This window comes from Mustela nivalis (genome assembly GCF_964662115.1).
Source record: "Mustela nivalis genome assembly, chromosome: 11".
NCBI lineage: Eukaryota > Metazoa > Chordata > Mammalia > Carnivora > Mustelidae > Mustela > Mustela nivalis.
In genome coordinates, this window is record NC_139030.1 from 110,795,346 (window position 1) to 110,812,467 (window position 17,122).

The 17,122-nt window shown below is 41.4% G+C and overlaps 1 protein-coding gene across 8 annotated transcripts in view; it reads right to left on the minus strand.

Annotated features, from left to right (window-relative positions):
• Positions 1-267: 267 nt before the first annotated feature.
• NAB1 (NGFI-A binding protein 1) overlaps positions 268-17,122 on the minus strand; it is a 44,695-nt gene continuing 27,840 nt past the window's right edge. For 4 of the 8 annotated variants that reach the window (XM_082690546.1, XM_082690550.1, XM_082690552.1 and 1 more), the window contains 4 exons: positions 8,621-8,710; positions 6,735-6,894; positions 4,690-4,803; positions 268-2,785 (listed from right to left, as the gene is read on the minus strand). In XM_082690546.1, coding sequence (XP_082546672.1) covers positions 2,697-2,785; positions 4,690-4,803; positions 6,735-6,894; positions 8,621-8,710 — 453 coding nt within the window. In that variant the 3' untranslated portion in view covers positions 268-2,696. Of the gene's footprint in view, positions 2,786-4,689; positions 4,804-6,734; positions 6,898-8,620; positions 8,711-17,122 lie in introns of all 8 variants that reach the window. The other 4 variants (XM_082690545.1, XM_082690547.1, XM_082690549.1 and 1 more) reach the window with 1 other exon arrangement.

Genomic DNA, 17,122 nt, shown 5'->3' on the forward strand with positions numbered 1-17,122 from the left:
CGGTATCTCTGTAAACCTCTCGTAAGTGAGAACAACATAAACCAAACCCGTTCCTCGACAGACCAGTCAACTGAGCACCTGTATGCCAAAGAACTTTCTAGAAACGAAGGTCACTGGTCATAATACTTTGTCTTGAAGTAAGACGTAAGTCCTGGCCCCGGCCCCTCACACCTGAGCCCAGACCAAATACTCAGAGAGGGGAGGCTGGTGAGGCTCACATCACCTACTGTGAAAAGTGCTTTGCAGGAAGTTATATACACATACGTGTGTGAGGCACAGAAATCTTTATTGCCACAGGAAGCAAGTGCACTCGTCCCACCTCACCAACAGATGTAAGAGTCACAGGAACGCAGACGTCACGTGATCAAGTACAACGCAGACTTGGGGAGAAATGGTCCCTTGGACTATATCGGCTATAATACTGAGGTAACCAATTGACCTTGTTCAGTGAAAATACCTCGAACACAATGAAAAAATCAACTAGTTATAACATCCGATTCATATATACAATTCAAATAAAAATATATATTATTTGCTTCAATGTATAGCAAATTTAATACATTAGTGTTTACAAAATAAAAACTGTATTCTACTGAAATTTTTCTTGTGCTTTCCCCTTATCATTAAGCTTGAAAGACCAGGAAAGTGTGATACTTAAGGAAACTTACTTATGGATTTAAAGATGCAGTTTGTGGGGCCATGAAAGACAGGTAAGTATTAACTGGAAGGTTACTGCATCTTTAAAAATTGTTGCTTATTAAAATCTACAAACTTGAACTGTAAGACACAATTAAAAAAAAACCCACAAAATTTCTCAAAATAGATTAGAATACAGGAAACGTTTCATGAAACTACTGAGATACTAACCAGTTCTATGGCTAATATTAAAAACTGAACAATCTATTTAAATCGTACTCAAACTATTTCTACACACAGTGAACAATACAACCACAATAATCAATCTCAAGCTAGCAACAAAGTTGCAAGGTCCATAAAAAGCTTCTTCAGTGGGCAAAACACTATGGTACAATTAAAACACTTAGGGGAAGAGAGCCTTTCAATAGTATAAAAGTTGTTTACTGGTGTTTCTACTATAAAGCTATTCTACAAATCAGAATGAAAAAGCAATTATACATGTGACAGTGATCAGAGACTACAGTCCAGACATTTCATCTAATGTGTGGCCGATGAGCTCCAGTATAATGGATTATGACTTAGTATTTTGTACACAGTTAGGACTTAGAGCAGAACTAAAAACAAACAAAAAAACATTACATATCCCAACTCAGGATGCTGTTCTCATCAATATCTGGGTTTAGATGAATCTGAAGGAAGTAGGTAAAGCTGTCAAATGTCTTCTCTTAAACCAATAGAAAAAATGTAAATTGTTAGAAATGGTATTTTTTTTAAACTATGGGTTCCAACGTGAACTTCTCGTAAGTATGCAAGGACATTATCAACATTTAAGCACACCCCCATAAATATGCACACAGTCCATTTATTAAATAGGGGGAATTGAAAGAGACTTTCAAGCTAAAATGAATTTAAAGAAAAACTGCATATGCAAATATGAAAGGTACACAAAACTGTAAAATAAATAATGAATCCAGGTGTCAACTAAACCTCCACAGAATTATGACTGCAAATGTGGATATAACAATTGTCCACACTTGGGACGGTCTGAGTGGGAAGACATTCCCCAAGGGCGAGACGCCTACTTTCTCTGACTCCATCCAGGACATCAAGAACTGCTAGACATACACTGGTGCTGACTCTATTTTATATTATAGCCTTTCTGACAGTCACCATCCTTATCACCTTTGGGGTTAACTTACTAAGACTTAATCTATTCAACACATTCTTCAACAACAATGTTTAAGTCATGGCTTTTACACATCAGTTCACCTATTTCAAGTTCTCTGTCCAAGGACCAGCTTCCTATTTTTATGATGAGAGAATGTCATACCACAATCTGAATCAACCACATAAGAGAGATTTTCCACTCTCTTGCTCATCTTTTAAACTTTACTTTAGAATTTATTAATTGCGTAAGTGTGCCTGAGCCAGCAAAAGTGACATTTTACTTCCCAAAATGACACATTTCCTGTTAAACAAAGTCGGTTTTATCAAATATTAAATCCACAATATTTTCCTTGGTTTGAGTTGAGCATTTGCTTTCCATTTGTCCAAAACCATTGCAACCTTGCCAATAACTACATTGCTTAAACTTTCTTTATGACTGCGAAGATTCTAAACTCTAACATAGAAGAATATTTATGCTAAACACACTTAAAATAGACAGTGAAATTTCAAGTAAAATAAACTGTATCCACATTTACTGGACCAAACATGTCTCCACATCTAGATTTTACTTCTATAAATTACACAAATACATTGTACATTCTTAAATAATGAATGCTTACAATATTAATTTGTAAGCTTTTCCACATAAAACAACTTACACAGGAATGTGAATGGATCAGTATTTCTATTACAGACTGCAACATTCTCTCAATTTTCTCCTTTGTGGCTGCTGTGTTATCTTCCTGGTTTCCGCAGACTATGTATCAGTCCTTATGCTTTGGCTATGAAATCTGTTTGAGCTGAATGAGGCAACGTTGGTTATTAAGGCTTATTTCTATGATGGAGCATTATCCTTAAATTGCCATTTCCAGAGAACAGCGGGAGAATCACAGCTATCTTGAATCTTCAGGCTCTGTTTTGATGACTTTCTTTTCTAACGGAAAAGCTGAGTGAGGGTAGTCTTTTAAAATCCCAAGACTCTCTGCATAAAAATGGAAACACAAAGTGTGTTGATACTTTAAATCAATGGATCACAAAAAACAAATTCCAACTTATGAAACCAACCCCCAATCTCCACAGCAAACAGTTTCAACTATTCATAATTCTGCAATTCCATATAGAAATTTCATGTTTATAGAGTTGCAATTAAAAGCTTGGATTCTGGGGGTGCCTGGATGACTCAGTTGTTAAGCTGGTGCCTTTGGCTCAGGTCACAATCCCAGGGTCTTGGGGTCGAGCCCCACATCGGGCTCTCTGCTCAACGGGAAGCTTGCTTCTCCCTCTCCCTTTCCCAGTGCCCCTGCTTGTGTTCCCTCTCTCGTTTTGTCTCTCTCTGTCAAATAAATAAATAAAATCCACCCCCCCCCCACGACAAAAAAAAAGAGCTTGGATTCTGGATTTAAATTCCATCTCCGCCAGTTACTAGCTGTGTACATCTCCAGGCAACTCACATACCTCTCTAGACCTTAGTATCTTTCTTCTTCTATAAAATGGGGATAGTTATCTATATAGGGTGGCATGAGAGTTAAATTATAAAAGGCACAAAAATGCATATAGACCATATTTTTCTTTGATGATTAGTTCAACATTAAAAAAATATGTTAAAAAAAACTGGTCATGCATCTACAAAAAAAGTTACTAGTAAAATAGTTAATTACTATCAGTGAAAAAGAGACAGAAAACCTCTTCCACATTTAAACACGGAACCTTATGAAAAGTTCTGGCCACAAAACAGGAGGGTGGGAGAAACAAGATCAAGGAATGAAGGCCACCCCCATAAGGACCCATTCCTTGGAGTTACGTGTGTGTAGTTACTTCAACCTCATGAGGACACTACAAATGGCAAGAAAATGTAGTATCTACGCGAAGGACTAATGCTGGAAGATACATATCCACACGCACGTGTACACACACATGCACCCTTTGAAAAGGATTCTAGATGTGTAACCAAAACTAACAGCTAACCTGAAATTAGGCAGCTCAATTTATGAATCTGCTCTCTCTATGCAAAAGTAGATATTAAAATTAGCAAGAGTCTAGAAATAGTAGCTACCATTTACAGGATCCCTATCAGCGAGGCAATTTGTACGTGCTACCTTGTTTAATACTCTCACGTGCTACCTTGTTTAATACTCTCACGTGCTACCTTGTTTAATACTCTCACCTACTCTATGCAGCAGAAATGATGTCTGTTTCACAGAAGAAGCAACAGCGTTCAAGTGACTCCTGATGCTACTGTAACTCCAAGATGGTATGATACCAGATCATGCGGGAAGGAGGGAGAGCAGCCTTCCCGCTATGATCCCGAGACTTTCAAACGGTGCTGCTCTCTAATACTTCGTCTAACTCACTTCTTCACGGGGAAAAATAGTCAAGCATCTAATACGGAACAGCTTATCCTTTTATGGAGTTCAGTTTAATTTTAAAATATAAATACCATCCCCAAAATGCACCTGCAAGATAAGTTTAGATTTTAGTATACAAGGTTTCCTTAGTTTGCAAGTAAACACGTAATCCATTGATGTCATAGGATGAAAGGCTGGAAAAGGCAATTACGTAACTCAAATCAGCCACGTATTATCTGGTTTAAAATTCTGTATAACAGTTAATCCAAATAGTATCATCCTTCATGAGTTTTTCCCTGTCAATTCTTTGGAATACCATGTTCTAAAAATAAGTGGCCATTATTACGGCAATCTATTATTTCCAAAGGGAGAAAAACTGTAACAGTAATGACCCTATTTTTTGGCTGGGAATGGGGGAGAGAAGGAGTGGAGATAGTGGAAGGTAGGAAAACAGAATTTTTTTTTTTTTTTTTTTTGAAAACAGAATTTAACGATGTCTTATTCAAGTGTCACTCTCTCTAATCACATCCCATATTCTTACCTGATTGGGACTTTGCCTCACTGGAGTAAAGTCTACTCAGCTCTCCATCCACCACAAAATGATGGGGTTGTCTGTTCTGTAAATTAGGCATTCGAAGATTCAAAGGTCTTTCTCCTAAAGGAAAAGGGAAAAAAAAGTATGAATAATATTAAAAACATGCTATGTTTTTTCTTAAAAATGTATTTTTTTGGAAGATTTTATTTATTTGACAGAAAGAGACACAGCAAGAGAGAAAACACAAGCAGGGGGAGTGGGAGAGGGAGAAGCAGCCTTCCCGCCAAGCAGGGAGCCTGATGCGGGGCTCGATCCCAGGACCCTGGGATCATGACCTGGGCCAAGGACAGATGCTTAACGACTGAGCCACCCAGGTGCCCCAAAAATACATTTTCATGAATTCCCTGAACACTACTTAGGAAAGGAATAAGGAAAGCCAACAGGCACTGAAGAATTTAAATAATAGCTGAGAAATATTTTAAATAATAGTTTAGGAAGGAAAACGCAGCTCATGCTAGTTCCAAGGTTTACAATTCTGCCAGGACATTTTCCAGAGTGAAACATGAACCAAACAAAAGACTGAGATTTCCAGTAAGCACTCCAGCTCTGGCACAGAGTACGTTCCCTCTGTAAGGCATTTTCTTACCAGCGCACAGTTTACCAAGACGTGTCATTAACACATAATATAACGAGTGCTAGAGAAACAGAGACGGCTCCAACAACTGCCCATTACTGACCAGCAGAACCCGCGGCAAACCCAAGAAGACAGAAGTAGCACAGACAAGGTAAAAATGCTTAAAAGCCACATCACCTTCTGTCATACACCTAGACCCACACGCTTAGCAGACTGCCACCCACGTGTCATTATCCTGACTCCACCAATTACGGTCATTCAGTCTCTCATTAATTTTGCTTTTGCTTCTTAAACTCTTAAGTCTTAATTGTCAAGGATGATTGGAGAGGTTAAACAAGACCTCAACTCAGCAGTTTCTGTAACATCTTTTAAAAGGAAGAATTCTCTTCTCCTACAGCACTCTGGTCTGCTGACATATTTTACTCTCCAGGTGGAGAATGCTTGTTAAGACAGTATTCTCACTTAGAAATCTTTTTTTTTTTTTTTGACAATGGTAACCACTCACTAGAAAAGTATATGTAAAACAAGAAGATCCTACAAAATTACTGTTTTCTTCAAACACACATCACTATCTGAAACTCTGTGTCGTGTACTATACATCTGCCTCCACTGGAGAGTGAGCTGCGAGCCAGCAGGGACTTAACGCCACCGATGTGCCCGTGGTGCCCAGAAGTGCGCCGGCACGCCGGAAGAGTCTATGAGCGCATGACAACGACGTGAGATTTCCTCGTGTGTCCATGCAATAAAAATGAAAAAAAATTTCAAATTGATAAAAATATTCATAAATCACAGCTCTCTAAACTTAAGAGTTTAAGAGAACCATTTCTAATGCACCACACCAAACAGTTTCATAGAGACCGTGGTCAATCTAAAGCTTGAAGAACACAAAACTTCAAGTCTCTCCATTCTTAGACTATCTCTACACATCTCCGTACTCCTGTCCCAATGCTTGAGAAGCAGTTACCATATCCTCTTAGAAACCAGATGTTATAAATTTCATAGACAAATTTGTTTTTGAAGTCCAAGAAAACATGAATATATGTGAGCTTTTAAAAACTGATAAATGTCTCCCATGGCATCAGGGACTTTGGGGAAAAGGATCTTTACTCTGTTTACATGTCCCATTCCCACTCACCCTGTACAAAATACGGGTCAACTGCATGGGTCAGCTAGTTTAGGGATAATAAGGTAAAAAAACGAACATACAAACAAAATAAGCCCAAAACTTTTGCTAGTTAAATCTGCAGAATGAATCCTTTCCTTTTGTGAAAAAGAGACAATTTGAAGATGAAGTTTTATGGGGAACAAATAACAAAATCGCTCTAAAATATCAGAATTTAAAAACAAGCCGACTTCTGCTGCTCTCTACAGCGCACACAGCCCCCGGCTCGCCGAGAGCAGGTCATCTAAGACCCACCTTGCCCATCCGAGGTGTCAGAAGCCGCGCCGTTCGGGCTGTGCTCCTCCGAGGCCTGCCTGTAGAGCCCCGCCGAAAGCCTCCGCTCGGCGTGCTGCAGTCTCTCATAGCCAGCTGGGGTGCAAAGGAACTCCATCTGCTTTGCCATCACCTTTTCAGGCTGCTAGTAAGTAAAGCAAAAATAAAATCAGGAACTAAAACAGTCTACATTTTTTTTAATGGTTTAAAGATGCCAATTTCAGACTCCAGCAAATATATTTAGTATTCATTAAATTAGTTCACACTTCATGTGGTATACACGTTCCATAAATATGCTTAGATGTCTATATCATCATGTTAAAACATAAAATGTTGGATTCTGTGCAAGAGGGGGAAAAAGAAAAACCTTCCTGCTCGTCCTTTAAAGAGAATTCCATATTTCAGCTCAAAGGCAAATAACCTTAGCTTTGTTTCCCGAAGTACCGAGTCCTTTAAAATATTTTTTAAAAAAGGAACCTCGGAGCAATAGCAACATCTGCTAGAAACACACAGGGTGAGATCTTGGCATTCTTATTTTAGGATCTGGCACTACGCATACTCTGATATGATGACAGCATGTTGGGGGAGAAAAGGTGTAAAATGGCTGTCTAGAAGGACAAGACAAACACCCCTCCCACCGAAATTAAACAATGCAAATTATGCAGGAAAAACATCAGTGCCAACGAGACTTTCCCCTTCACCATGGAATGAAACTGCAGTATTTCCCAACCAATCATAAAAAGACAACTTTAAAATACACAAGTAAAGGGCGTCTGGTGGCTCAGTGGGTTAAGCCTCTGCCTTCGGCTCAGGTCATGATCTCAGGGTCCTGGGATCGAGTCCCACATCGGGCTCTCTGCTCGGCAGGGAGCCTGCTTCCTCCTCTCTCTCTGCCTACATGTGATCTCTCTCTGTCAAATAAATCAATAAAATCTTAAAAAAAATACACAAGTAAATAGAAATTCTTCTCTGCCATGTGTTTTTTAAGTTCCTTCTTTACACATTACTGCTTTAAATTACTTATATGTGATATTCAAAGCAGTGCATTTGTGTTAATAGTCACAATGCAAACAGGAGTCACTGCTGTGCCACAGAGAAGAGTAGTACAAGGAAGCTGCTGTATAAATTAGTTCCAAAAAATCCTGATTCACAATAGTAAAAATCAATAAATGAAAAAATATTAACTCACAGAATAGGATAAAAGCTTATACTATTTTTCTGAATGCAGATAAACCAGATCAAAAGGAGCTTTAATTCATTTGAACTTATTACTAATTAATTGGGAAAATTTCAGTAAGATTTCTAAAGAGGAAGTGTATTTTTCATTCTCTTAATAAAACCTACAGTCCTTTCTAAAAGGTGGTATTTGCAGAGATGACTTTTTAAAACGCTAATTTAAGGATACAATGATGAAACAATAGCAAAAGCACCCGAAGATACATATTAAGGTAAGAATTTTTTTTCATCCATGAATCAAAATGACTTAAAAATAGCTACAATGCTGATGATTAATGTTTTCTTGAGAACTAGTCCTGTTCTATCTCAAAGTTCTGTAACACACAGCCCTAATCAACATGGCTTTCTTCCTGGTATCAAATTCCTCTACCTCTAAGTAGAGACTCTGTGTTTCTTCCTACAAAACTACAAAGAGTAGATTATCACTGTATCAGATTCTGCTCATAACCCAATCAAACTATGTAGTCACTGCTCTCTTGTTGACACAGCTGTGCATCAGCTGACTTTTCAGAAACAACCAGAAATAAATCCAGTCCTCAGAGGCTTAAAACTGAAGCTGGCTGAGCACCCATTTGTTTCTCAATCTACAGGTACTATTATGAAGCGTTTACTGGCGGTTTGCATTACGTTACCTGCGAACCAAGGCCAGCAAGCTCTTCGCTCTTCGCTTTGGCCTGCTGGAAGAGCGTTTGCACAGAATCCTGGAAATCTGGAAATCCATCCTAGGGGTCAACAGTTAAGTCCTTTTTAGAATTTGTAATTAAAATACCAACAACTCAGAAAACAGAACAACAATGACAACCAAACACTTTAATCCTACTGCCCAAGTAACCATGATTAAGATTTTAATGTACAATACTTCCTTTCAGTCTTTTATGGTACAATTACCTTATTTCTACACTTGTTCCTTTACTAAAAATACAAACGAAAAAGATGGAATAAGAATTACACATCTTTTGCACATGTAGACTTCATGAGCATTAATAGGAATGGCTGTATAATGTTTAATATAGCATTTCATCCAGTGGCTCAACTAGTAATAATTACTATTTTTATATCGGACATTTAGATTCTTACTTTTAGGTTGAAAAACACTGCAAAAATATTTTCACAGGAACAGCCCTTTCCATAGCTTAGGTTACCCAGTACAGTAGATTCCTAGTACAATTACTGCAAAGGGATGAACATTTTTATGAACATTTTTCATTCACTACTTCCCCCAAAGGCCTTTACTGGCTAATTAGACTGTAAGTTTTCCTTGCCAGCACTGGGTGTTGTTGTTTTCTTAATTTTTGCCAATTCATATTTTTGTATCGATATTCAAAATTTTTAAAATGTTATATACACTGTAACTATATACACTTTTATTTTGTAAATTTTCTATCACTGTAAGCTTCAGAAAGGCATTCTGCTTTAGAGATTTGACAAATACTCAAATATACCCTCTAGCTTTTCTAAAGCTTTACTTGTTTGCTTTGTTTCTAAAATCTCTCTAACCCATCAAGAATTTATTCTGGGGGCGCCTGGGTGGCTCAGTGGGTTAAGCTGCTGCCTTTGGCTCAGGTCATGATCTCAGGGTCCTGGGATCGAGCCCCGCGTCGGGGTCTCTGCTCGGCGGGGAGCCTGCTTCGCTCTCTCTCTCTCTCCCTCTCTGCCTGCCTCTCCATCTACTTGTGATTTCTCTCTGTAAAATAAATAAATAAAATTAAAAAAAAAAAAGAATTTATTCTGTTCTATGTACAACGTGAATAGTCTTCAAAGTGCTCCCCAATAATCCCAATCCGAATTTCTGAAGAATTCTGCCACGCTGAGTGGTCATTTCTCCTTCAGCATCTCACATGACAGGCAACAGGGATTTGAATTAGAACGACCCGCTCTGGAGGTTCCTGGGGGGCACAGTTCAGTAAGCAGCCGACTCTGATTTCAGCTCAGGTTGTGATCTCGGGGTCCTGGGATTGAGCCCCAAGTCAGGCTCCCTGCCCAGTAGGGAATGTGCTTCAGGTCCCTCTCTCTCTCTCTCCCTGTTCGCCCCACTGCTTGCTCTCACACTCTCTCTAAAATAAATCAATCTTCAAAGAAGGAGGAGGAGAAGAAATAAAAAAGGCCTGCACTCATGTTCCAATTCTACCACTTACCAGCTACGTAACACCAGAGAAATAACTCAACCCTTCTGAACGTTAATTTCCTAATTGTTCAATATTTTTATGAAAAATACAGGTAAGAGCACCTCTCTGTGAGGGTTGTTGTGAGTTGTGAGGATGTAGTCACTTAGCGCGTAATCACTGCCACGTAAGTACGTCAACACACACTAAACTCCATGAAACAGCTTACTCAAGGCACCCTCCTCCTGCACAGCACATCAACTTAAATGAATTTCACTCAACTTTTTATTATGAAAGCCCAATCCATCCACTACTTTTTTCAGTTGTTTAGTGGTTTTTGCTCATTTAGTGCTTTACATGAAATTTATATCCACAAACATGACAACAACGTGATTTAAGTAAATTTACTATAAACTGAAGCATTCCTCACAGAAATGGTCACAACCTCCAAAATATTTCTCCCCTAGTTTCATGAACTATGTATTTGTAACAAAGGATAAATCATTAAAAACCAAAGTTCTTATTATAACCTAGAAGAGATGTAATAATAACACAATATTGTATCTGAAGTAAGGCATACTGATTCAGAAGTTTTTCCCCATCAGGGTCTTCTCCACAGTGACTCTCATGTTCTCAAAGATTTCATCTACCAAAATCCATTTCTTAAGTAATTTGCCATTTTTAAATTCAAAGACGTGAATTAGAATCAAGGGCAAATAAATTTGACATCTCCAGATAGTCTCATGTAGCTTTATGATGGGTCAACATACAATCGGCATTTATTTGAGAAAGAGAGAGAGAAAGAAAGAGAACTCGAGCAAGCAGGGGGAGGCGCAGAGGGAGGAGATACCCTGCTGAGCCAAGAGTCCAGCTCGGGGATCCCAGGACCCTGGAATCACAACCCCAACCAAAGGCAGACACCCAACCAATTGATCCTTCCAAATGCCCCCAATCAGCATTTTTTTAAAATATTTTATTTATTTATTTGACAGAGACCGAGAGATCACAAGTAGGCAGAGAAGCAGGCAGAGAAAGAGGAGGAAGCAAGCTCCCTGCTGAGCAGAAGCCTCATGCAGGCCTCGATCCCAGGACTCTAAGACCATGACCTGAGCTGAAGGCAGAGGCTTAACCCACTGAGCCACCCAGGTGCCCCCCAATCAGCATTTTTAAAGCATTGAAAATAGCTACCTTTCTAGGCACCCCCAGACCGAGGACTCAGAGGAACGTATGGCATATAATCGTTAACTGAGCTAGAATGAACGTTATACAAATGGATGCAATTTAAATCTAAGCGAAAAGTACACTTGCGTCGTCATTCGATTTTTCTCTAAGAACTTATTCAGACCTAAATCTAGCTTCCTCTTAGCAGTCTCTCCTTTGAGTGAAGAGCACTCATCTGTCAGGGTTGGTCAGTGAGTTCAAAAAGGGCGGCTAGGAGAAGACCTGGGAAACGAGAAGCTATCATTTTCCAGGTGACGACCACGTGCCCTGGTTCCCCACCGCGTTGTGCATTTCACGTGTGTCCACCTAATTTAACCCCCAGCACAGATGCCCGCAGGCTCCTCTCATGTCACGGCTGGACAGTGGCTCGAAGCCTCTGCTCCTGTTCAGCATTTCTAAGGCGCCCGGCAGTCACCGCAGGCACAGCTCTCACAGCGCGCATTCCCCCAGCCGAACCGGCCTGCCTCCGCGATCTACGCGGGGTTCAAAACCCCATCCTACTGCCGACTGACTGCGATACTGCACAGACTGTTTCTTCTTTGTGCGTCTACTCAGCTAACTGCAGAACCGTTTTAAGGAACAAAAACTCATCAAGAACATTTAGCACAGTGCTTGGCACATAGATATTACCCAATTAAAGGTCTGCTACTGATATTTATTAAGTTCCCTTTTCAAGCTCCCAGAGTAATCACAGTAAAACAGACAGCAGGCTACAAGTGACTTACTGCATGTCTATGGTACAGGGGAATTAAGATAAATTGGGGGGAAATTTACACAGTCTAAACATCTTAGAGATTACTTACATAGTATAAGATATCTTGGGTATTTAACCCTAAAACCAGCAAGAAAATATTGAACATATTGGTAGGGAATGGTTTTAGTGGAAAGAACAACAGAAATCTGGAAATACTTGTTTATTCATTTATCAAAAATTTCTCGTGTGACCAACAGGTTCTAGATTCTGTACTCAATGCTGGGGATTCGATGACTCTTGCCTCCTGACGAGTAGTCTAGAGGAAGAAAAGGACAAAAAGATCCAGAGCAGAGAGGAGGCCGGCGTCAGGGAAGCCTTCTGAGAGGGCGTGATACTAGGCCTCGACCTGAAAGAAGAGAATTCTCTGGGAAAGAGAGCAGCTTGTATAGAGGCCTAGAGGTGGCAAGAAAGGCACGGCATCCCTCAGAAGCTGGAGAACTACGGCTACCAGGGGAAACACACTGAGAAAGAGGCCACGGTGAGAGAAACTGGACACGCAGGCCCAAATTCTGTGGGACTTTGTGAGCCATGTTAAGAATTGTCGATTTTATCTTAAATTCAAAGAGAAGCCACTGCAGGTCTTGGGAAAGAAACAAACCAATCTGTGTTCCTGAAAGCTCCGTCTGAACGTGTGGGAGACAATGTAGAGTTTGAGCTTCTCAGGAAGCCCTGGGTGGGGCGTGCCCAGGCCAGAACCTCTAGGACTCCCGTGCTGTTTCCGAAGGACCTTACAGAAGAGCGAGCGATCTAGTCTTCTCGTGCTAAGAATTCGATGTGTGACCCCAGGCAGGGCAGTTAACCTCATGATTTCCAGTGTTCCCAATTTTTAAGTGGAAATTATACCACCTGCTATATCCACCCAATGAAGAGTGTGGGGGTTAAACGCAGTAACGCAAACGGCACTCTCGGGAAAGCGCCCGTCGCTACACAAACGCGGGGTGGCACGTATTCAGGTGTCAGGACGCTTAACCAGGAGAACGTGACAAAGCTGGAAGGGGGGCTGCAAACTCTGCATGTGGCAGTTTCTGGGAAACGGACACTGCTCCTTCACGGACGGAGAGAGGCAAAGACATGGATTCAGGAACGTACACCTCGCCAAGCAGGCAGCGATCTCGAGAGACTGGGTGCAAGTCACTCTGACTCCCTCGCAGTCTCTGACGGTTCCCTACGGGCCAACTACAAGGCTCAGCAGCCGTCACTCCACGACCTACGTCTGCAGGGACCCAAAATACGTGGCTTAGATAGAAAAGAGAGAACATTCCCCAGAAACGGGTCTCTTTCACGAGACGTTTGGTGCAGGACTTCTGTTGCACGTCTCTCAAGCTTTTTTCCCCAAGCAGCAGCTGGACCACACTACGAGCCATTCATCCGCAAGGTCGTCTTCATGTGACCTTCATGTCACAGCTACTGCCACTAATCACAGGCTCCCTCGCTGCTGAGCACGGAGAAAACAAGACCCGGGGTGGGATGCTGCTCGTGACCTCGGACTCTCCTCCCGCTGGGGCCACCCCCACCCCTCCCCAACCTCGCCCCCGAATACCACAAGCTGCTTTACAGCCGCAGCTTAGCTTCAAAACCGCTTGTTGCCACAGATGTTCTCCGCCTCACACATGCATTTTCCTTTTTTTTTCTTTTTTTACTCACACTTTCTATATGAATAGCAGATTGTAATGCTTCTTGTTTTCTGATCCAAAGGGGAAGAGTCTACATCAAATTAGACCAGCTTGCCTTCAACAACCTCAGTAAATGCGGAGGTGGGGGTTCTGACCCTCTTCCCTCCCCTGCCTCCCTCTCCCACCCCTACCCCGCTGGAACTGCTCGCAGATGTTTTCTCCAAGTCTTTCAAGATCCGATTCTCTGACTTTCTGGTCTCTATTAACAAACTGCATTTCTTTCATCCAGCTCTCTCTGATTGCTTTGCACTCCCAGCCCACACAGGATCAAGAATGCTGTCCCCCCCATCCCTCTGCCGGGTCTCCAGCGAGTTCGGTGAGCGAAGAGAAGCTACAGAGGAAATCTGAGCAGCAGCAGCCCCTGCACTCAGCTCCCGTGGCCGGTTCCCTTACATATTCTGTCTTCCAAGATCTCACTTACTACAAACACGGGAGGGGGTGACGGGATCTGTTCATGTAACGTTATGCTCTTCATGAAAAAGAAAGGCTGTCCACTGAATCCATTTTTAGTTATTATTTTTAAAAGACAGGAGTGCCAGGCCTTTGGGTGGTAGTGTTTCATCTTTAACTCATTGTCAATCTTTCTGCAATATACTGTCATAGTTATGATAGAACAAAATCAAACTAATTTTTCTTGATTTACTATTTATCTTCCCAACACCATGCTTCTCCTCATTCCAAATAATCAGTTTATCAAATGGCAATGCCTTACATTTAGATATATTTTGTAATTTATATTGTTAAATTTCCCACTCAAAACTTAACAATTGCTTGGACATGCCTCCTTGAAACAGAAATGGAAACTGCCCCCTTTCCCTCTTCTTTTAAAGGCTACACTTCTGCAAACACTCGGCCTTCGGCCTTCGTACCCTCCTAGCAGGAGCAAAGGTGTAAGGCCAATAGCGTTTCTCACACCGAATGTGCGGTGTGAATGCTCGTCAGCACGCGGGAAGGTAGCCTGCAGGCCTGGCTCTGCTACTAGAGAGAAACGTGGCACCTTGAGCAAGTCACAGAGACTCTCTGGGTGTCTCTTTGGCTATAAACGGAAATCCTAAAGCGTCCACATCAAGATAAACAAGAAGGTTTGTGATAACGAATTTCAAATGCCTCGCAGGGACAGGCATTGATAGAGTCAATAAAAAAGTTACTTTTTTGCACGTGTCCCAGAGCTAGATCTGAGGTCTCCGATGGGAAAAAACAAAAACAAAAACATAATTCGTCTCCATTCACCTGAAAGTGGATCCACACAAAGGACTGTATTCCAGGTGGACAAGCCGCTCATCGGGTCCAGACCGGAGATTCACTCCCAAACCTCGCCTGCCAACACACAGGGCTGAAGGGGCGCCTTCCCTAGAGGCGTCATTCCAGGCGGTGGGTTCCCCTACAGCCTTCCTAAGCCAGCAGGCTTTTTCCTCTGTGTCTACTTCATTATTCTCAAATTATAGAGTACAAAACCTCTCTGTTACTTGATGTCCGACATTCCCTACAGGAAGGGGGTTATGCTGAGCACCCACCGCGATGCTGGGCGGTAGGACACAGCCGCCACAGAACCAAGAGCGATCAAAGAATAGCTAGCTGTCCTTAAAGGGGGACAGCCCACTACACAGTAAGAGGAAAAAGTCAGACAAGGATTTTAAAACCTATACCCAACACTTCATGAACAAACCAGGAAATCACAGCATTTGGCGAAAAGAAAACACCTTCCCAAGTCTGAACAAAGTGCTGGTCTTGTGAGAGTCCTGACGCACAGCCGTGCAAGGAAATGTTTTCTTCCCTTCCATGCCCATTTTTTTTATCTCGTTTCTATTTTATCTACTGGACATTACATTTCTTTTTGTACACTGTAAAAATTATCTTTCTGAGATTAAAAAAAAAAAGTCAGCAATTTGGCATGTATGCTAATTGGTTATTGTCAAGGGTTTTAGGAAAATGAAAATGAAAGAAAAAATTCTCATTAGCTTGGGTCTAGTAATCTGCTATAATTTATAATGTGCTAAGCTTATCTTTATAGTATTTTCTTTTAATAGAAAATTAGTAATTCAAATGAAATAAGAAAGAATATGTTCAAATAATTCTAAAATCTTTCCAGTTTTACCGTTGAAGTCCTTGGTGTCAGTCATAAATTCTACAAATTGGTCTCACTGTTCTTCTAACCATGCACAGTATTCTCTTACCCCCTCTTTGCCCACACTAGTCTACCTCTGTAATGCCCCTCCACCTGACACCGACCTTCGAAAACCCTTTCTTCTAAAACCCAGCTCACACCATGTCTCCCGTCACTGGTGGCTATGTACAAAACAGGTGTAACAGCGCACGGATACTCGATGAAATGTCATAAGGGAGTGCAGCCCACAGAACACTAACTCCCTCAGTATCGGCTTCTGGAATCGCGTGAGTAGCACTGGAATCTCAAATCTGAGTTAGAGTACGCAAGAGAACCGAGACAAGGACTGGTGCCAATACTGTGTGTTTTGCAAAGGATTACCCTGATCCATGTGTCGGTGCACCCAGGCAGAAAACACACGCTCTCGGGAGAGAGACTGTTGCCCTGCGGTCCAGAAGTGCTTTTAAAAAAAAAAGCAAAAACGAAATTTAAACAGGCCAGCAGAATAGGCAAACTACCGTCCCAGCTAAAAAGCTCAGGTCCCTCTTTATTTCTGGGAAACAAAATCAAGAGTTTAGTGCCAATAACAGCATTTAAAGTGGCCTGGGCTGATAAGTCACTTGTCTTATTTAGGAAGGGTTAGAACTGTTATTCCCAGAAGAAGGAAACACCGATTATCTTAATTCTAAGTCCAGAACTGTTCAAGCGGCTCTGGGAATGTTAGTAAGACAGTCAACTAACCAAACAGAACGATCGTTCAGTAGCTCTAGTGGGACGTATTTGAAGGAACAGAAGGTTACGTCTAATGCTATGACCCAACACTCTGAGCTACTAAAAAGAAACTCAAAACCCTGTGCTGGATACAAAAAACACTGCTTAAATTTCAGATAAGGGCCACCAAGGAGGTCAGAAGACTCATTAATACAGCTGAACGAGAAACAGTGACAGCTCAAACAGCCGGTGAGACTCATGATCGCAGATGTACAACAGTGATCTCTGAACACAGACAAAAAAGGAAAGCAGGGCTTCAGTGTGAGAAGAGCCCGAGTGAGGATTACACGGAGGGCCAACGGTGAGAAAGAGAGGCAAACAGGATTTCTAGCCCAGCGGCTGACTACTCTTCCTGGCCCCTGGGCAGGTTTTGAACCTTCTTTCCTCTAACTCCTCTGACAGCACATGCTTCTTCGCAGTCTCTGTAGTCACCTGATTTCCTGTTCAGTGGCAGAGTCACTGTATCTACAGGGATCCTCTCTTGTCCGTTACCTTGGGATACAACAGGA